Below are 22,087 nucleotides of genomic sequence, written 5' to 3' on the forward strand. Positions count from 1 at the left end.
TGTAACACTTGGTCTAATAAAAGATTTTAGCTTTACCTACAAATCTTGTCCACCCAACTTCCTTTGAACAATGTTCCTGTAACAAAATACCAGGGTAAAAGCTTTGACTTACTGCTCCTCCTTACTGGAAATAAAAGGTGCACAGGTTTTGGTTGGGATACAGTTAACTTTTTTCATAGCAGCTCATATGATGTTAGAGATTCAGAGCAGCCCTGCGGAGAAGGACTTGGGGGTGCTGGTCGATGAGAAAATGAACATGAGCCAGCAGTGTGCGCTTGCAGCCCAGAAAGCCAACCGTATCCTGGGCTGCATCAAAAGGAGTGTGACCAGCAGGTCAAAGGAGGTGATCCTGCCCCTTTACTCTGCTCTCGTGAGACCTCACTTGGAGTATTGTGTACAGTTCTGGTGTCCTCAACATAAAAAGGACATGGATCTGTTGGAACAAGTCCAGAGGACGGCCACGAGAATGATCAGGTGACTGGAGCACCTCCCATATGAAGATCGGCTGAGAAAGTTGGGGCTGTTCAGCCTGGAGAAGAGAAGGCTGCATGGAGACCTCATAGCAGCCTTCCAGTATCTGAAGGGGCCATATAGGGATGCTGGGGATGGACTCTTCATTAGGGACTGTAGTGGTAGGACAAGGGGCAATGGGTTAAAACTTAAACAGGAGAAGTTTAGATTGGATATAAGGAGGAAATTCTTTCCTGTTAGGGTGGTGAGGAACTGGAATAGGTTGTCCAGGGAGGTTGTGAATGTCCAGGGAGGTTGTGAATGCTCCATCCCTGGTAGTGTTCAAGGCCAGGTTGGACGAGGCCTTGGGTAATATGGTTTAGAGCGAGATGTCCCTGCCCATGGCAGGGGGGTTGGAACTGGATGATCTTAAGGTCCTTTCCAACCCTAACTATTCTATGATTCTATGATTCTGTGTTTTGGTTTGTGACCAAAACAGGCTTCATAATAAACTGATGTTTTAATTACTGCAGAACAGTGCTTACACAGAGTCAAGGGCTTTTCTGCTTCTCAGTGTGTCCTGCTCGTGAGTAGGCTGGGGGTGCACAAGAAATTGGGAGGGGGACACAGCCAGGACAGCTGACCCCAACTCATTCTTGCATGTGCATGCACGTTTTGCTTTACCTATTAAACTGCCTTTATTTCAACTCGGGAGTTTTCACACTTTTACTCTTCCAATTGTCTCCCCCATCCAGCTGAGGGGAATCAGCAAGTGGGAGTAGGCTGAGCTGCCCATCAGGGCTAACTCACAGCAACAGGCTATTTCTAGCAAGCTAAACACATCCACAAAAGGCTGGAGTCCATCAGTACTGCTTTAATCAGAGCAAACATAGTGACACTACTTTAAGAAGATCAGAGTGGCAGGTGGAACATTTTCCAAAATTGAATTTAATTGCTTAATGCGAAAACAGAAACAAAAACCAAAGGGGCTTTCTAGGAAGTGTGCCAGAAGCTAGCTGACAAGCAAACTGCAATATCCTTACACAATCAGTCTCATTTCCCCTTCCACATACAGAGGGTCTAAACCAAGGATAATCCCTATGAATGTCTGCAGTAAAGCATGCTGGTAAATCTCCCCTGCACAACCAGATGCATGAAATCAGGGAATAAAATAACTCTTTATCTGCATGTGGAAAGCTAATTTGGACACCAGGCACTGATGCAGGACTCAAGCAGGCACTCTGCTACACTCATACAGCTTCTTCCTTCTCTGTCCCAAAGCCTCCAGGGAAGGATGATGGCCATTTCAAAGATGTGAAGCTGAGGTCCCAGTGCCATGTTTTTTTAGGATACTTTGCAAAGACTCTTCAATCTCTATCAGCTGCTTAGCCCTCATAGGGAGCAATTGCTGTCAGAGTCCAGGCAAACTTCAGCAAGCCTCCACACATGGCCACATAGGAAACCCATGTGCCAGTTTCATCTCTTTTTTTCACAGCCATCTGCTGTGCCCAGGGAGCCATGTGCCCAGACTAAAACAAGAGCACTTTCCTTGTGGAGAAAGGAAGGATTTGCTGTGGGAAAAGTGGCCAGAGCAGCCCTGTATGACACCTCGGGGCTCCAGTGAGCCACAGCCTTCCTGAAAAGGTAACCTGCCTATATAACAGCAAGGAATTGTGTTGAAAGGTAAGTGGGGAGTTTGTCCTGGTTTGTTTGGTGCAAACTTTGCAAAGCTAAATATTTGCTTGGATGGAGGTTTTGGCCATTAAAATTAAAGTGAAACAATACTTTGATGAGGGAAAGGTCCCTAGGCAATTAAGGTTTTGTCAGGATGAGAAAGTAGCAGAAAGACCACCATTTTGCAGGAGATGAAATCAGATTCTTATCACTGATCAATTTTGTTTTCTCATTGAACATAATTGCATTACTTTGCATTTATCCTTGGGTAAGGAAAAGGAAAGCAGATTTAAGGTTTGATTTAAGAGAAATTAGGTAAGGCGAGGTCAGAAAGCTCTAACTATAGTCTTGTCTCACCAGCTGAATAGCTTTGCTTGCCCTTTGCACTTGCTATAACCCCTCAAGGACAAGGAGAGTTCTCCGCACCTTTCTAAAGCCAGTGCAAAACCTCGCCTTCCTCCACTTCCCAGAGGATCCAAAAGGCTGTCACAATTTCATCACATCTCAGACCATCCCCCAGATCCAGCAGGGTTCAGGGCTCCTCAAGCCAGCCAGTTTGCCTCGACAGGCCAAGCAATCTCCAGCACAACCCCCCATGCAATCTGGGGAGAAGGCAACTGCAGCACAGTAGCCATGTTTCTCCTCTTGTCACCTTCCTCCCCTTGCTGCCACCTATCCACACCCCCTTGCTGCGGGGCTTCTCTCTCTTAATGGTGGGAGCTGTCCAGGGGATCAAACCTATGAGCAGACTTTGAAGAGGTCCAGGTTAACAATAACTCCTTAAAAAGGAAGTAAAAGCATTTGGGAAGAGCTGCTAAGGCCATGCAATGCATGGCAGAGCCGAGAAGGTGGCAGTTGGTAGTGGGAATGAGAAAGAATGGGGCAAAACCAATAATCTCAAACCAAACCATATTCCCATAAAAGCCAGAGCTGGGGTCCATTTCCAACACATTCTGACATCCCCCATCCTGCAAAAGTAGGCACTGCACTTCAATCACTGTGAAAGTGCTTAAAACCCTGCAAAGGTCAGTGTCAGGCCCTCCTTGGTGAAGAGAGGTCTTTCCCTCTTGCACTTCCTCATGCTTTGTTCAGAGAAACAGCCTTCAGGGAAATAAAACTTTTCCCAACTATGGGCTGGCAGCTTGCCCCAGTGTTCCTCCCCAGAATAACCCCATTTAGCATTATTGATCCCCACCCGACGCCAGCACCCACAAGAAGCTGTGTGTGACTGACACAGGGACGGTGCTGGAGGAGTCACCTGAACTGCTGCCAAGGGAAGCAGACAAGCCCAAGGGCCCAGCGCCTGAGGGAAAGGGTGCTTCTGGCAGCCAGTACCTGAAAGCCTTTCCCACGGAGGCAGAGGGGAGCTGGCAGAGGCCCTGTGTCCCCTGTTTTGCTCAGTACTGGGCTATGTGAGATTTCTCCTAGATGATGATCCTCTTATTACATTCATGCTGCTAAGACGATGGCTAATATATTAAGAAAAGTCAAGAATGGATTTAAGGTGTATCATCCCCCCAGCCACCTGTGTCAGCACCACTTCTCACACCGTAACCTGATGTGGACCAAAATGGAGCTGAGATACAATTCTTCCTTTGCTGCAGAAAAACATCCTTTTTCTTCCAGACAGGAATGAACCAGTGTGGGGTAAGGTGTCAAAAGCCCCTGCACAGCTTGCCATTACCAACACAGCTGTGTTACCAGGACTGACGCTGGGGTGTTTCCTACCTCTCAGGCACAGACAACTAGCATGGCCACCCACTTAAAGGGAAGGCTTGTTCCCTGCTGGGTGCATGAGCTGGCTCTGCATGCATTTGCATGTCTTCCAATAGCACCCAAAGAGCCACTCTTCCAAAATCATTGCACTGGAGACACCAGGAGTCTAATGTTGTGATGATTAACACTAAACTCGGTCCCCAACCTGAAGACTTCTATTCCTCTGCATGCCTCATGAGCTTGCATGCAGTTTCAGGATGGGCTGTGGCAATCCATTTTCCTTTGCAGGACAAACATCATGAGTTTGCCCTTCAGCCCCAGCCCTCCCCATGCACTCATACACATATTTATATGGGAAGCTTTGAGAATAGGGTCACCAGAGGATATCTTGCGGTCTGAGAATATCCTCCTGGTACTGGCATTCCAGGCAAGCTTCTGCATAGTCCTGAGACATGGGAAGTACTTTGCTGTTCCTCTGAGAGCAGGAAAGGGAGATGCAAGAGAAGGTTTTAAGAACAATCCTTTGCCTTCCCCAATGCTAAGGATCTCTTTCCCCCTCCTAAAGAAGGTTTAGCTCATCAGGAATCAAAGAAAAGCAACAGGGAGAAAGGGAAACAGGAGCAGAGCTGCAGGGAGAGCCAGGGCCATGGCTGGCATGGCCAGGAGAGCAAGCTGAGCCATGCCACTGAGGTATGAGCCATGCCCCAGGCTCATACCACCTCCCAACTGATTCTGCTGGCACAGGCAGGGCCCAAGCTGCTTGCGCTGCCACTATGCCAAGGCATATCCCCCCATGCCTGCCCCTCCTGCTCCATTCCCATCCTAGCACAGAAAGTGCCAAGGCAGACAGGCAACGGGCTGCAGCCAGGCACAGATTCTTTTAGCTTAATTCATCCACTTAAACTCAGCAGCCTGGTCTCCACATTCACAGTTTAACCATCAATCTCAGCATCATTGCTCATCCTCACCCTGACCAGCCACATGGTACAAGTGATCTGCAGAAAAGGGGACCCTATGTTGATGATCCAGGGATTTTTTCAAGGGCATTGTATATAATGCGGTCAGAATCACTAATTATTTCCAAAATTGTTTTCTGAAGCCTTCTCTTCTAGTTAGCATTTCCTGTGGACATAAAGCAAGAGGCAGTCTTTAACACCACTGGAGAAGAGAGCACTGTGGCTGCAACCTCTACAAGAGCAGAGCAAGAATTCCTTCTGCACCACCGTGTACAGCCAAGGTGTTACCAAGTTATGCACCAAAATAGGCTGGTGGTAGTATAAACTGGATATGAGGATGGCTACAAGAACCACGGTGTTTCTCTACATTGCCTTCCCCTCAAGGCACCTCCATTTGAAGTTTCCAGCTGCACTGACAGACATGGAAGCTGAACTTCTATTTAGAAAGAGAATAGGCATAATACAGATTTCCCCATGCTGTCTGAAAGGACATGACAGTCAGGAACCACACCAATGGAGGCTCTTTCTGGTACTGTTGCAGTCTGCAAAGTCTTTGCCTGCCTTGACCAAGGACAGTGACCACTGGGCAAAGGAGTGGTGTGTCATCCCCTCCACAGCAGCCCACCTGAGATGCCTCAAGGCAGCAGCAGCTTCCCATCTGCTGGGGTACAGCTGGGGCAACAAAGGAAGAGCCTGGTAGCATGCTTGTTCTCAGGCACATTCCTTCAGAGGGAGCAGTTTCCACACAGGCATTTTGAGAGTTTTCTAAGATTTATCATTAAGTCAACAAGTCGTTAAGCAAGAGGATCTGCAAGATGTCACTGCCATAGCACTACTAAATCCAAAATATCACGGCATTTTTATACCTCATGCCATGCATCTGGTATTTTTCAAAGAGACAAGCCACCAGGATACATACTTGTGACCAAAGATGTTAGCATTTTACTAAGAGGGAGACAGAAGACAGGCAGATAAGACATGCAGGGAATACACTGCTTAAAAGAAAAAAAATGGAGGACAGAAAATAACAGCTTTCTGTGGGAGACAGTCTCCCCACAGGAAGAAGTAGACATTTGCTTTAAGTGGGTTTATTTTTCTTTTTAATATTACAAGTATTTTGTTTTAAAGGAATGGTGTTTCACCTGCAAAACCAGAGTTCATTTTACCTCCACCCACTCCCCATTAATCAACCTCAAAGAACATTTTTATAATAAAGAGATACAATATTAGTTAAACTAATGACTTTCATAGGCCAATCATTCCCGCAATCTTGACAAATGCTTGGAGCAAGAAGACAGATCCTGAGAACTGACGGCACTGGCTGAGGGGGGGAAACAAGGCTCTTGAATGAGGGTTGCACCATGGGGGAATCCGCCATCCCAGCAAAAGCCTCTAGCTCCACCAGCTTCCATCAAGAGCATCGATGAGGCACACAGCTGAGGCTACAAGGTGTGGCACAGCAAAGGAAACACTTCTGGGTGCATACAGCAGCTGGAAATATTCACAACCAGCTTTGGGGAAATAAATTTCAATGCCAAGGCAATTCTGGCCACTGTGTTGATAGGTAGTATTGCAAAGGCAGAGCGGCTATTCTAGATGAAGTCCCATGTGCTGGGTGGGCTACAGGCTGTGGCCAGCCTACAGCATGGGTGAGCAAAAAGGCACAATGGCTGCAGGACTGCATACGCTTTGGGACCTGCTCATGGGGGAGAAGAAAGCACTGAACATTTCAGCAGTGGGTTGTGACCAGAGGAGTTTGAGTAGGAGACTAATGCGGTAGAATAGATTAGTACTAGGCACATCAGCAAGGTTTGGCTGTTTCTAGCTTTGACGCTATTTCCTTCCTCTTCTAGTTTCCCCAAGTTTTAATTTGCCTTCTCTACAGCAGCAGTTTAATAGCAGCAGACACAAAAGGAAATGCACTGGTAGTGCTAGTAAGCTAAGATTAAGCTGGTAGGATTTAAACAGGTCGGAAAAGAGGCAGGGGAGAAAATGGTTGCAATGGCAGGGCTGGGGATGGATATGACTCTGGGGATAGCAACACAGAGCACAACAGAGAGTGGTAATGGAGACCGAATACTGTAACAACATGGGAAGCCTTAGCTCCACAGACCTGGAGTGCTCAAAGGCACCAGGAGAGGCAGGATCTGACTGCCCAAGCACACATGTGGTGGTCCAAGGAGGAGACTGGGCAGGAGACAGAGGAAAGCAAATATCAAAGCTAGACATGGTAGACTGAATACAACTGGATAGAGGCTTTTGGATGCTGCTCAAGAAAAGAGGCACCAAAGAGCTACCAGCACCAGTCTTGAGCAAAAAAGCGGGTTACAAAATGAAGTTTGGCAACAAAACAGAGAAGAAAGTTGCTGAGTGTATCCCACCAAAGTAGTCAGGACAGCAGCAGGAAAAAAAAAATAAATACACAAACCACTTGCAAAGCAAGAGATAAGATGGAGGAAATCGGACAGGCAGAGGACATAAGAGCATACATAGAAGCAGAAAGAGAGAAGACAGAGCAAAAGAAATCCACCAACACCCTCCAGCTCCGAAAAGGAAGGTATGACACAGGCTGTAGAAGAACAAGGCAGGAGGGAGCTTGTGGCACAGGATAAACCAAGAAGGTTGCTGTAAAACCGTAAAGACTCATAGGAAAGCACGGGGATGATGCTCCGTATTATCAGTGCAAGACACAAGCTGATGGGGGAAGGAGGGGCAGAGAGAATGGCCAAAGCAAGCTGAAAGCAAAGCTAATGCATTTAACAAAGGCACAGAAGTCTCCACCAGTATGGCAACACTAATTAAGGGGATGTGGCACCAAGATATGGTGGCAACAAATAATTAAAGATTGGCAAGAGGAAGTAATTTAAGGCTAATAAGAGGCAGTAATTTATCAGGAGCCAAGAAGAGTAAAGAGTCCAGAGCAATAAATTCAACAATGGAATAAACAGGCAGAGCCAGAACCGGAGCCACCAGCATGATAACAGAGATAAAACAAAACAGCAGCATATAAACTCTATACACAAATGGAGAGCAGCTGATGGAAGCCCAGATGAAGCTGCTAGGCCCCCACTCTCCTTATTCAAATTTTTCCCAAATGCCCAACTGCATCAAGCCAGTGACCAGGGAAGACATCTTTTTTGAAGTAGAGCCCCTGGTGTGCTTGTTCCTGCACCTAGCATCTAAACAAAGAGCTCTTTGGGGCAGAGGCCATTAAAGATCCCCACCATGGATGGGGTGGGCAGGGTGTGGATGGACACAAGGTGGGGAGGCATTTCCAGAGACGGCAGCCTCCAGTAGATCCATGAAGGAAGGTACCATAGCTGGGCTTGTGGAGCACAGGCAGCACAAGGAAGGGTCAAGAGAGCTTAATAGTTGAAGTCCCAGCTAAGGAGCAACAACCAGGTGCCTCTCTGGAAAGTGAAGGACCATCCTCCCATAGGAGTGGGGAATAGGAGCCTAGGTGTCAACTGGGGAACAGGAGGGCAGGAGGAGCAGCCTGCATTCCACACAGTTCTTACTATGTCTTTTCAGCACCTTCTTAGAAAGCACATAAAGCTCATTAGCTGTGCTCCTGGTGCTCCCGCTCTGTTCCGCCCAGATGAACAGGAGTCATTGTCCCTGCAGCAAGGATACCTCTCCTTTGCACATGCCCCAGGACAAAAGTAAGGCAGCTGGAGGTACACACCCACCCCACTGCTGTCTGTTTCCAAGCTTGATAATCCTGATCCTGAATTTGGGCCACTCCAAAGGGGGATGAGTGCCCAGCAACCACAGGTTTGCTCCAGTGCTTCCTCTCGTCAGCTGTCCCCAAGCTCAGCCACAGCCACTGCAGCCAGACTGTGCTTATGGCTGGGGACATGAGGCTTGGAAAGGAAGGCTGCCCTGAAATCCAGAGAAGTACCTTGAAACACTTGATGCAGAGAGCGTGGGAAAGAAGCTAACAACATTCATGTTCATCAGGAGACAGATAAACCACTACAATAATAAAATTTCATTATGACAGCTAAGGAAGAAGAAACAAAAATTCTTTGTTTACTGTGTCTGTAATAAAGTACAAAGGTATCTGCCTTTGCACTACTGGTTGCACAGGCAGGTTTCAGCCTTGGGTGAGGGCTACAAGTTGCTTATGCACTGTTTGTCTTTTTCCAGGCAGCAGATCAGCCCTTTGCAGTGTTAACTCAGTCCTCCATGCCACAAGGTGCACACAAAAAACCTTTACTACGATCCTTCTCCTTACAGGAACAGAGAGAGGAGATTGCAAGATTTACTAGTTCACAGAGTCACAGATTTATGAATTCACTGAGAGAGAAATGGGGAGGATGTTAGGGTTCTCAATTTCAGATGCAGACTGTACTCGCATACTTACTTGGCATGGCATTCATTCTCAGGACCAAAAACCACTAGAAACCTGATTTTTATTCCCCATAGAGCTTTGGGTTTTACTACAGCTTTTCCCTAGTGCATGCAATTTACAAATCTTAGAGAATAGTATGGGAAAAGTTTCTATTTTTAACAAAATAAAATAAAAACTTCTGAAGTAATGGACTCTTGAGTAAAAAGATTAATCTTGTTGAAAGAGCTTTGCTGCCTTATGTACTCCCACACAATTCATTTTACATATTTCATTTTGCATGCATATATACATTTCTTCTACAGAGTACAAAAATAAATTGATCTATATTATAAACTCACTCTACATATGCATGCTTTTTATTCACAGACATGTGTGAGAAAGTTTGAAAAAATGAAAACCCGTACCAGCCTGCAACTAGGGGCAGGGGAAGAGCTGGATAAAAGCTGTGTATTCCAGGCAGTAAAACATCCTCTCCTACCTGCTTACTTTTAAAGATGCTCTTCCTCCCAACCCCCTTACTATTTTTGTTAAGAGAAGTCCATCTATCCTGAGCATCAGAGCAGCTGACCCAATGACATAGTTACCTCCTGGTGAGTCACCTATGTCTTGAGCTGAACCTCCCCATCCTGACAGGAAGACTATATAGCTACATCAGATCACTCGTGGTGATATCTTAAGCACTGTTAAAAGCCCATACCAGTAAGTCAAATGTGTATGTCTTAGTTCTATTTACCCTCCCTTTTTAAAGAAATCCACTAATAATTAAGCGTGTTTTATGACTAGCTTTTTAAAATGTCTTTATACAGTTTCACCTCACTTAAAAATGGCTTTCATAGTTTTGCCCCAAATGGTCACAAAACTCAATGAGACTTGAGGCCTGGGTTTGGCTTAGAGTTCCCTGCAGTCACAATGCACTCAATTTGCCCTGGTGTATTTTTCTCTAGTCTGGGTCTGCTTTTTCTCTTCCTGTTCCAGCCATCATGGCTTAGATAAAATTTTTCAGGGAAAAAGACTGCAGCTTGTTTTGAGGTTCCATCCAATGGCTGATCTGAACAGCCTGGCAATCCCAGCAGTGAGCAAAAGCAGTATCCCAGGCAAGGTCTCTGCAGTGAGTGCACAAAAAAACATGAACTAAATGTGAATTACTTATAAAAGGATACTGAATGACTTACAGATCAGTCATTGCACACCACATTATTCAGCAAACTCAGAAAGAGCAGGCAACTATTGCAAGCTTGCACTACCTTTGAATGAAGCTCCTGCGGTTCTTTGAGTATCTTCAGAAGAGCCTTTTCTGCCTCTGGCTTCTTAGCTAACTGATGGGATTAGTGACTATTGCTGGCTTTTGAAGCCACCTGGAAATCTACTGATGAATAGTGATAAAAGCACACTACTGTCTTGATGTTTTTTCCTCAAATTGCTCCTAAAACACTTCCCCTCAAAATGCACATAGGCTACCACTGGTGATTCGGCTCTTACTCCTGCACACTATGCCCAGCTGCAGCCCTGTGCAAAGGACAAGGTCATAGGTAGCACTGTAAGCATCTCTAAATATCTTGCATTGGTGTGACCTCAAATTTCCAATTCTTCTTACAGAAACCGCAAATTTATTGACATCACTTACTGGGCTGCTTTTAGAGGAGTGAAAGTCCTTCGTCAAAGACCTGTGGTCTACCAGAGGATAATAACAAGATGTACCTGCTCAGCTCTGCAGGGTCTATTGGCTGGCCACAAACAGCAGTGTTTATGTAGTCCCAGTCCTTTCTTATGGCAAGCTTGAGTTTGAAGCTTACAGAGCAGCTCTGGGCCTCCTCAGAAAGCCCTCAAGAGCCACAAGAGCAATGACCGAAGGCTGTCTCAATGAGCCACAGACTGAAATGAACCAAATTCTACATCTCTCCTAGGTCATGTTGATGGAAAGAGGTTAACACTGCTGAAGAGATCTTTTATTTGGAGCCTAAAAACCAGCCACAGACAGCCAACATGCACCATTTGGTACATGACCTACCAAATGGTATCTACCATGGCACCGAAATGTCATGAGACCAAGACCATCTGAACAGAGCTAGAGGCTTTCATTAAACATATGTGAAAGCATCTCTGCACTGCACCCACATGAAGACAGTTCAGTCAGGATCTCCACAGTCTTACTTGCAATCCAGACAGATTTACAGAAGTAATGGACAACTTCTTTCAATCACCTGCTACCCCTCTTAAATTTAAAACACCATCTTAGTCATCTTTCCCTCAGGGTTTCTCACCAACAAAGGGGAAGGGAGAAATTTCACCAGTAACTAAGTGGAAAACCACATGTGAAGTGTAAGTTGGTTAGTACAGCAACCACCTTATCAAACCAGCTTAGATCACATTTTCAGAGCTAACAGCAAAACAAAGACTTACAGAGTCAGCCTCTTAATCACGAGACCTGAAAATAAATGCACACTAAACCAACACAGCCCAAGATATATTACCTTTCTTCTCCATCAAGACCAAGATAGGCACCTGCAGGAGAAACCAACCCCCAAATACAACTATCTGAAAAGAGATAACTTCTGGTATTGCACCTCTGCACTAGTGCAGTTACCAGTTTCACTAGTGCTGTCTTGAGTTTTTTTGCTAACAGTGATAGGATCTAATGGAATGCTTTAAGATTAAACACTGGTCCATTAGTCAACAGTACTCACAAAATTCTGCCAGGAAATGTAACTGCACATATGGGTTTTGTATATGGATGAACATTCCCAGATAGCAAGGCCACCTGTCATATGCAACTCATTTAAGGACTACTTCTGCCTCATTTAGAGGCAGAAACATCAGCAGTCTATCCCTTGAGAAAACTAAACCTTTCTCCTCTCAAGGTTGGTATGTAATCTTCTAAAAGAAATTCTAATAAATTCTAATAAAGCATACTAAGAAAGGCTTCCTCTCAGAGTAGCAAAATGCTGCCAGGTGAGCCCTCAGTGCAGGCCTGGGGGCAGTGGGGAAGGAAGGTGAGATGCTCCTTCAAAGTTGCGCTGATGTCTGGGAGTGACACTTGCCTTTCTAAACCCAGGTGCAGGCCAGTGCCAGAACCAGCACTGCTGGTGCTGTCCTTGTCTTAATCACAAAAAGTGAAAGGTAGCAGTACTGGAGGCTGTATTACACTTAACCAACCTGGTGAGGAGTCAGTTTTGACTCTCCCAAGCCACCAGTATCTCAAGCCAATACCACCACCAAACACTTAAGAAAGGTAGATAGCAATAGAATAATTTGTTTTGAATGCACTGAAAATCAAGGTCAATTTTTGGCAGATATGTAACTGCAGGAATCCATTATTTACTTTCCTCTGTTCACTGCATTTTAACCATCCTCAGCTCTTCCCTTACACAGGGGAGCACCTATATTTTTAAAAGAAAGGCAACCAGATAAGCAAACTATCAGGCAAGAAGAACAAGGAGTTTGTGTCCTATCTTTGCAGTTGCTTTTACCACACCCAATCTCTGTAAGAGTGCACTTCCTGGCTATGTTTTTCTTTTCTGATAAAATTATAAAATGAGCAATAAATGTGGGAAATTGTATATTTCCATCCCCAGAAGCAGAACATGTTTCTTTTAAATTGTGGATTGCTGCCTTCCACAACTCCAGCCAGATGAGTAGCCCACAAAAATAAAAAAAGCAACCCTTTTGGGTTGCCTTTTTTGGCTTACTTAGACAAACAAATCAGAAACATCCTGGGAACAAAGCTCCATGTGTCTTAATATTCCTACTTGGACCCAAGCCAGAGTCTCTTCTGCCTCTACTCCAGCCAGAAAAATAACTAGTGTGCCTACATCCACATCAATAAAAGTTATTCAGCACTTTCCCAGCACTATGAGTTTTTCAGGTAAATACTACCAGCCTGCTAAATACTTAGTGTCACTTACCTTTCAGTGAAAAGGGATTATTTCCCATCTAGTTCTGTCATGGCAGATAGGCCAGAACTTCCCAATATCATACGGGAGAAACATGAGTCATTTATACTCAGAGTACAGATACTTTCTTCTGAAGTTCCCTACTGAGCTCTTGAGACAATGAATTTAGGCTCTTGGCAGGTTAAATGAACTTCAAACACTTCAGTGTCTCCTTAGGAATTTCCTAACTTGGAGTGCCAGGAGCACCCCTTCCAGAAGGGCATGAGTGCCACTGAAAGCCACTTGACACCGTGCCACTTGCTAAATGCCTCTCACCAGCAGAGCTCAAGGATTGTCTGAACTCACGCTTATGCTCTGCCACCCCTACAGACCCAAGGTACTTCCTTTCTTTGTGAGATAACTCAGTCAACACCACCCAAAAACAGAATGCCAGGCACCTGGCTGATCTGAAGAGCCTGAATATCCCACCAGCAATTCTTTTTCCTGTGTATCACCTCCTGTCCTGCGTTTAACAGGTAACAGTAATTTTTTCTCCTTCTTAGTAGCTGGTGCAATGCTGTGTTTTGACTTTCAGCCTGGGAACAGAGCTGATAACAATGATGTTTTAGTCTGACCAAGGACTTTCTGAGCCTCATGCTCTGCCAGGGAGGAGGGGAAGCCGGGAGGAAGCAGAGACAGGACACCTAACCCAAACTGACCAAAGAGGTATTCCATACCACAGCACATCATGCCCAGCATGTAAGGGAGAGTTACCCAGAAGGGCTAGGGACTGCAGGGTTGGATGAGGTATCAGTCAGTGCTTGGTCAGGCTGGGGGGACAAGTTATTGGTTGGCGGGTGGTGAGGTGTTGTATTCTCTTCCCTTGTTATTTCCTTTATCCTTATTATTATTGGTGGTAGCAGTAGTGGTTTGTGTTATACCTTAGTTATTAAACTGTTCTTATCTCAACCCGTGGGAGTTGCATTCTTTTTGATTCTCTTCTCCGTCCCTCCAGGAGCAGGGGTAGGGGAAGAAGTGGTGGGAGTGAGTGAAAGAGCTGCCTGACTGGTTTTAAACCACAACAACTCCTATAAAGAAAATGGAAGTGAAATGGAAGCAGTACTACCAGGCACATCATATCAAAAAAAACCCAACCAACCAACCAACCAAACCCACAAAAAAAGCAAACAAAAACAAACCCACAAAAAAGCCAAAGCAAACCCAAAACCCTGCAGCAGGATCACTTGCAGTGAGAGGTGCAGATAACATCTTCAATGCAATTTAGGCCCAATTAGCTGTTCATGTAGGAGTGCCATTTAATCTTTGCAAACCTTAACTAGAAATTCAGTTCTATTTCCAGTCTCCATCATCATTGCTCACTCTCATCTACTAAACCTTCAGCCTCTTCATCACCTTACCTCAGCACCAAATGCTATTTTTGAGACTTCCAGGGATGTGTTTTTGCACTCAAGCAAAGGATCAACAAGGGTTCAACTGCCTGCAAGATGATTTTCCAACATTTTCTTCTTATGAAAGGCACAACCAGTATCAGTGGAACCAGACTGAACTCATTAACCACTAAAAGCCTAACTGCAATGATCTGAGCACAGGTTATAATATACTCTGGTACCAAGTCCCTGAGAACAGGGCAAGCCTGTAGTACGGTACTTCACCCTTTCAGAGAGGACTGCCTCACATGGTTTTTCTCTTAAGTGACTCTCCACAAAAATGCCCTCCTTCTAAACATACACCCACGCCCTCTCTGCATCTGCAAAAGTCTTGTTTCTGACACATTTTTCTACTATCTCAAGGACACATCCTGTCTGTTTTGTACTCAGTACCTTCATTAACAACCTCCAGCACCCATGCTGGAAGGGACAGTGAGTAGTACATCCCAATCCAGTTTCACTGGCCTGACATGACTCTGCAGGCCTGTCATACCTGCTGTCAGACATCACTTTTGCAATTGAAGAGCCCTAGCTTGCTTGGATGCGCCCTGCAAGGAGGATCCTCCACACCTCTGAGCCTCTTCCAATCCTAAAACATTTTGATCTGGCAGGACACCCTAACCACAAAAAACAGTGAAGCAGGGGTGAACAACAGGTTTATACAGTAGCACAAAAGGACTCTTGTTTCTCTTCAGTCCTTTCCTTCATATCCTAAAGCTTCATCGGCTTTTCTTGACTGTCGTCATGCCACCAGCACAGTGCTCAGCAGGGACTGTCTGTGATGGCAGTTCTTCTTCCTGAAAGGTCATAGCCAGCTCGGACCATTTTTTAATGTGTGAAGCAATTACAGTCTTTCACTGTGTATAGTTTCATTTGCTCATGCAGACTTCTACCCATCCTAGGGCGACTGCTTATACCGGAGCTGTAAGAATTAAGGACCAAGGCAAGGAAGTCATAGGGAAACATGGCATTGTCAGAGCTGCTCTCACTCAAGTATGCAGGGAGAAGTGTTCAGGTCACAATTTCAACAACCCGGTGACTATTAACTCTATTTAGGGCACATCTACTAAATACAGAGGCAATACAACTGCATGATGTATGATCCAAAACACCGAAGCACCAGCTTCAAAACAAGCATCAAACAAGAGAAAGCATTAAACAGCAGGATGAACATTCACCAGTCCAACAGGATTACCCTGCTAATACACTTCTCTCTCAAGCTTGATTTCATTATCATTTGTATCACAGACAGTAGCCACCAAAATTTAATTAACATGTTTATTCAATCACAAGTTACATAAGAACCCTCAGGAAATACACTGCAACTAATTCTCTGCATATCAGATTTTTTTTACTTAGCTTGTATACAAGACATACTTTGTCAAAAGAGCACAATCAGACTGAACAGTTAAGACAGAACTGCATGTGAGGCAAAACCAGTTTAAGAGCAAAAATCATACAGAGAACATATTACTGGATCACAGCCCAGCATCATCACTCAGAAAGTGACAGGAAGAAGCCTTCTCCAACAGAACATAAGCATAGAGCATCGCAAGTATATATTTTGCATTAATACCCATAATTATTAAAAAATAGAAAAACATCAAGTTTAAATATTACTTGGCTAGCCACCATACCTATAAGGTAAAACCATAAATGGACTAACTCTGCTTAGAAGGTGAAAAACACCAAGTCTCTAAAATTAACCAGAGCCCAATTTAGCAGACTACTTAAGCATGTGCTCAAGTCCTACTGAAACTAGTGGGGCTTATACATGTTGAAGTATTACGATTAATATGAAGATATTTCAGCATGCATCAACAGTTAAGTACATGCTAAATACTTTCACTGAATCAAGATCATACTCTCTGAAGTACAATAAAGTTATACACAGACTACAGAAGTCACGATCTTTCTCCCTCAGTCTATTGTCCCATCAAAAGAAAAACCTCCTGGGTACAAGAAAAACTGATGTAGTCCTCTGAACTTTTTGTGTTTCATTAAGAACTCCAAAGGCATACACAAATCAGTGCTACGGACACTCTAATGGTACTTCTGATTTTCAGCCTTTCTAAACAACAGAATTCTGTTTGCACCAGTACAGTATCAAAATTCTACATGTAATTTGCAAGTTCAAGATAAAGGAACTTGTTTCTTCAGTTCATTCCCCAAATGGTCAGTGGATTCTTAGAACTATATACAGCTGTACAAATAATGACAGTGACTGTGTACAATCCTGCATGAGGAAGAAAGCTACAAAGTTACATAAATAAATGTTCAAATAAAAATATTTAATTTCTTTTGCACTTAATGTTTTAAGTGAGGAAAAAAAAAAAAAAAGCTCTGCAACGTTGACATTTCTCAGACTGTTTAAACAAAGTCAGACTTGACATAGCTAGGAAATCCAGGTATCCAGGCAAATATTCCACATACTTGGGAATGAAACATTCCCATTTGCTCAGAGGAATTTGATTGTTAGGTTTTGTTTGGTTTGTTGGGTTTGGGTTGTTTGTTTTTTTTTTTTTTTTTTTTTTTTAATTCTTATATAACCCACTATATGATAGTGAACAAAATACTTTTGTTTCATAGAAACAACTAACATTTGCCCACACCAGGCAAATGGTCTATTTACAGATATATTAGGACTGCCTGACTGACAGTGAGTGTGAGTTGCTGAACTCCAAGGAGCACGGAGCTTAAAATGGGGACGCCCTCTGCTGAATCGCCTTCCCTTTTAAGATACGTCTTATCTGGAGACAAGAAAGACAAACATATTAGCATTCATCATCATAACATGAGTCAATCTGAAAAAGAACCCCAACCGTAGACCCAGTTCTGCATTCCTCATTTATTTGAGCCCAGGTTTGAGTACAGTTGCTCCAGAATTGATCCAATTTTACAGCATTTGAATCAATGAAAAGCAAAAGAATTACTCAGTTGCTTAAGTTATTAGCTACTTGGGTCAAGAGTCACCATTTTCATGTATTTGTATAGCTCCTAGGAAAGAGGGATTTTCTTCACCTGTTACTCAGGCCTAAGAACTGCCATTATTAATTATGACAAGAGCAACAATAGTACAATCTCGGGCCATACTGAAATGAACACGAGAAGGTGTATTACACTCCAATATGTTACAAGGTTACAAAGAAAAATCCTATCTTGACAGGGAAAAAGCTTTTGAGATGAAAAAAAAGCCAGTGAAATCTATAATTTCAGGTCTTTGTACAGTTTCCCTGGTCCTAACTTTGAAGCCAAAGATCCATGAGTAAAATGGTGTTTGCTATGTATTTTCCACAAAAGCTGCAACTCAAAAACCAAAAGAAACTTTTGGAGAGGAATACGGCTTTTGTGTAGATGGGGACAGATGGGAGCAAAGGAGAAGGCTGTTTGATTTTTTTATTACCTGTTCTCCTACAAGGCCATCAGGAACCAGATGAACTGGCTGCTCATTCTCCAAGTTCCTGGCACTTGGATCAGCTCCCTTTCGCATGAGCAGACGCACAGCATCCAACTGACTCACCCGATACTGCAGGCTGGCAGCCACATGGAGTGCTGTGTTGCCATTATAAGCCTGAAGAAGACAAAGTAGGTCCATGAAGTAAAGGCAGGGCATTAGTCTCAGGACAGTCACAGTGCCACGCACATGCACATACCAGATTATATCTGCATTCCAGAAAAATCACTGTACCTTTGCATTAACAAAAGACAGGCAGTTGGGCAGCTCTAAAAAGAGACGAATGAGCTCCAGGTTTGCTTCTTCTGCTGCCAAATGTAAAGCTGAACGACCACTCTTCCGATCCTATAAAAAAAGAAACTGTTAGTCTTCCCTGCAGGTGGTTCACCTATCCAGGGTGAACATGCAGACAAAACAGAAAGAGTAACTGCAGTGTTGAGCAAACATATTGACACTAACAACTCACTGAAAGTCAGTTTGAATATGCATCGTAATATGAACACATAATGAACAATGGAGAGATCTTATTTGGCAGTGAGTTTTCGTAGCAAAAATATCAAGTGTCACATCAAGTAATGTCTGCCCCAGCACAGACCTAAACTGGACAGGTAAGCAGTTTTTAATTAAAATTTGCAGTTCAAGAACAAAGTATCACCAGCACCCTATTACTCTGGATACACCTCAGAGTGCTCCAAACACACTCTGACTTTTAAGACACAACCAACTGCAGCCAGCGTAGCATCATTCTTAATCCAGAAATTAAGACGGTCACACTTCCCTTTTTCTCCAGGGTTCATCTGCATTGATAATACCTTGCTCTGAATAAAGGCAACATTCTCATTCCACTCAGGTAAATTAAGATGCAGGGAAGCTTTCAAATTAGTCTACTTCCTTTGTAATAACACTGAAACGTGGCATAGGAGAAAAGAACATTTTTTTTTCCCCACATTCTCTCTGGATCTAACGCTTCAGACAAAGCCATTTTACTTACTTTAGCTTCAACAGAGGCTCCCATTTGTATCAGAATCTTGATGGTTTCTACCAGGCTCTTGTTTCTCAACAGAAGCTCCTGGACCTCAGGGGTGTGAGGTGGCCGACTGTTCTGCAGCTCATGCAACACAGCATTATGGGCCAGAACAGCACAGTGTAATGCCGTCAAACCTTAATGTTAAAAAACATCACATCATTAATTAACAAATGCCCATGAGAAAGAGCTGTTATAATGGAATCTCTGCTGGCGAAGATTCTGGGTTCTGCACCCACTGACACATTGCTGGCACTCAAATATTTTAAATAATAGACAATTATTACCTACACTCCCCATGCCAAACACAGCAATTGCATGTAAGAGGAAAGAGGTCCTGACAGGCACAGATTAGCCACTTTTTTATCTGACAGATATATCAATTCTAATGTAATTTCAACTGTAATTGTGAAGCTCAACCTGGCAAAGATATGCTCAATTTTATTGATTCTCAATCCATGATAACATTCACATCAGCAGCTATTAAACATTATAGCATCCTATAGCTCTATAAATTAACCTCTTCACTACTCACCTTCATAGTTTGTTGCCTCAAGGTCCACATACTGATTGCTTCCCATGGCTCCCTTTTGGATTGCCTACAAAAGTGGGAACAGGTATGCATTTTGGTCTTATCCAAACCACATATTCCTTCCCCAAGTTTGTATACAGCCTTACTGCAACAAAGTTACAATAAATAATGGCACTGAGATTTGTTTTTTTCATAGACTAGAGGATTCCACCAAACTAGTCTAAAACAGTGAGAACTTGATTGTGAAATTCAGTCTCACTTCAAGCCATTACCATAGAACCCTGAGACATACTCACAAGGCTACACAGAGAAATATAAAGGGAGGAGTGGCGTTTCCAGAGTTTCCCAAGACAACTAATACAATGTAGAAGCATTACCCGTCAGGGCAGATGCATTAACCATCAGGACCTGCTTGGACTTACCTGAAGGACCTGGGCATGCCCCTTCTCAGCACAAACATGCAATGGTGTTCTACCCCAGCAGTCCATGGTGTTGACTTGAGCCCCCAAACTAACCAAATCCTGCACAATAAGATGCTGATTGGCAGCCACAGCAACCTGGAAAGCACTCTGCAAACATCAAGAAAACTCAAATTATTCGTCATCTGATCTCTAACAGGAAAAAGCAACTAAAACAAACAAAAAGCCTAGCTACCTGGTTTTATTTAAGCAGTGATTATGAATACCAGGAAGTCAGGATAAATGAAGCAGAGCACAGTGTTTTACCAGCTCAAGGTGATCCCAGGAAGTATTAATAGCTCAAGGTTAATGTTAGTATGCATGCTAAATCTCAGGGTTAATATTAAATAAACATTTCACCACATCTTCCCCAAGGTCCAGACATGCAGAAGCACTCAGGTGCACCAAGGAAGTGCACAGACTGAGAACCTCACCTGGCCATTGTGCTCCTTAATATCCAGCATGTGCAGGGCAGCCATCTTCCTTGCAAGAACATAGGAGAGTGCTCGTCGGCCCTGGGCAACAGCAATGTGAAGGAAGCTGTGGGGAAGAAGTGAAACACAGAGTTAACACCATCATACAAACTACAAATCAAGACATTACAAAGATCCAAACATATGGGAGGGGTGTTCTGCAGCCTTCCTCTGCACCACTAAGACAGGAACACAGATACCTTGCTCCCAGGGCAATTTAAAGCATCTGAATTAGAATCTTTTCTTCCCCATTTACTACATTAAAGTCTAATGATAAGAACCTGAATTTACAACAATACAAACACCTTATCCACTCAGTGTGCTGCAATTCTGTGCATTGCAGCCCACCAGCAAGACTTTTCACTTGGTGAAACTACTGCACTTGTGACACAAACACTGCTTCCATTAAAACCTCAGGGTCCACTAAACCCCAGACACATCCCCCAGTCTTTCACACCAGAAATGCAGAGGTAAAGAGCACTCACGTGTCTCCATCAGAGTCTTTTGCAAGGAACTGTTCTTGAGAGATGCTGGCCAGTTTGTTTTCCTCCTGCTCTACCTGCCACTGAAAAAATGACTTTCCCAGCTGAGTTGTGGTTCTGGTGATGCTTTGGTCAGGCAGAGAGACATTCAGAGTAGCCAAAGAGACACTGCGCTCCAGACTATCACAGATGTTAGTGGAAAGCAAGCTGAAGTTTGGAGGGTGGGGGCTGACATCAGGCTGCAGGTGGGCACTGCTCAGTGGCTGGAGGGGAGCAAAGATACTCTCTGAACCCTCAGAGTCGTTCAAGAGGGAGGAAAAGCTCTGTGATGGGCAGTACTGCAGTTCATGGCTCTCAAAGGTATTCTGCTGGTAGACAGGAGACTGGTCATTGGCAGCAAAAGGCCTGTACTCCAGGGAGGCATCTGAAGAATAGGTCTGTGACAAATCTTGGTTCTGGGATGGAGGAAACTGGTAATGCTGTGGCGCATCAAGCATATGCTGTGAGGTGTGATCTTGGAATGCATGGTACTTCTGGGATGGGGAGAAAGCCTGTGTTCCTGGGTTCTCCTGGTACTGCTCACCAGATGAGCTGTGACTAGACACAGTGGGCAACCAGCTGACCTGCACCGTGTTCAGAGAAATGGGGCTCGACTCATTCTTGATATTTATAATGTTCTGAAGAAGACTGGAATTGCTGTCATGCTTTGGGATGTTTTTATGAGTCTCCTCCATGATATCCATAGAAGTTGGTGTCTGGGGTGGCGTCTGCCAAGAACAGAAAAGAAAAAGAAAAATCCAAACAAGACCCAAAAAGTTGGAGGTGATTTGACTCTGGAAGCCACTAATCACACAAAGCTTACCAGGAGGTGTGGGTGAACATTAGCTTGGCGCTTAAAAGATAGTCCATCAGAAAGCAGCTCTGGAGCCTTTCTTTTGCCACTGTGACCTAGTATGCTCTTCAGCTCTGCTGAGAAGAAAATAGGTTTATAACTCATTTGGAAGTTACTCTCACAATCAAACTTTAAAAAGGCACAAATGTATGAGGGTATTTTTTTTACCTGTGTATTGGTCGTAGTTCACCAATCCTCCTTGTGCCTTTTGAGAGAAATCCAGAGTATTCCATTATTATGATATTTCAGGGAAAAGAAAACAAAACCAAGAAGAAAGCAGCAACAATTTGCTTCTATAAACATAG

The 22,087-nt window shown here is 44.0% G+C and overlaps 1 protein-coding gene across 7 annotated transcripts in view; it reads right to left on the bottom strand.

Annotated features, from left to right (window-relative positions):
• The window catches only part of NFKBIZ (NFKB inhibitor zeta), a 39,833-nt gene that overhangs the window by 5,208 nt on the left and 12,538 nt on the right, over positions 1 to 22,087 (bottom strand). For 2 of the 7 annotated variants that reach the window (XM_061366019.1, XM_061366022.1), the window contains exons 3-11: positions 21,951 to 21,987; positions 21,753 to 21,859; positions 20,894 to 21,657; positions 20,370 to 20,475; positions 19,900 to 20,046; positions 19,481 to 19,544; positions 18,913 to 19,082; positions 18,156 to 18,266; positions 17,871 to 18,038 (exon numbers count right to left, since the gene is read on the bottom strand). In XM_061366019.1, coding sequence (XP_061222003.1) covers positions 17,871 to 18,038; positions 18,156 to 18,266; positions 18,913 to 19,082; positions 19,481 to 19,544; positions 19,900 to 20,046; positions 20,370 to 20,475; positions 20,894 to 21,657; positions 21,753 to 21,859; positions 21,951 to 21,987 — 1,674 coding nt within the window. Of the gene's footprint in view, positions 1 to 16,798; positions 18,039 to 18,155; positions 18,267 to 18,912; positions 19,083 to 19,480; positions 19,545 to 19,899; positions 20,047 to 20,369; positions 20,476 to 20,893; positions 21,658 to 21,752; positions 21,860 to 21,950; positions 21,988 to 22,087 lie in introns of those variants that run through there. The other 5 variants (XM_061366023.1, XM_061366016.1, XM_061366021.1 and 2 more) reach the window with 4 other exon arrangements.

This window comes from Neopsephotus bourkii, unplaced genomic scaffold, assembly GCF_033783945.1.
Source record: "Neopsephotus bourkii isolate Nb327-2 ecotype Australia unplaced genomic scaffold, CSIRO-AGI_Nbou_v1 NB_1293, whole genome shotgun sequence".
In the NCBI taxonomy this organism is placed as follows: Eukaryota; Metazoa; Chordata; class Aves; order Psittaciformes; family Psittacidae; genus Neopsephotus; species Neopsephotus bourkii.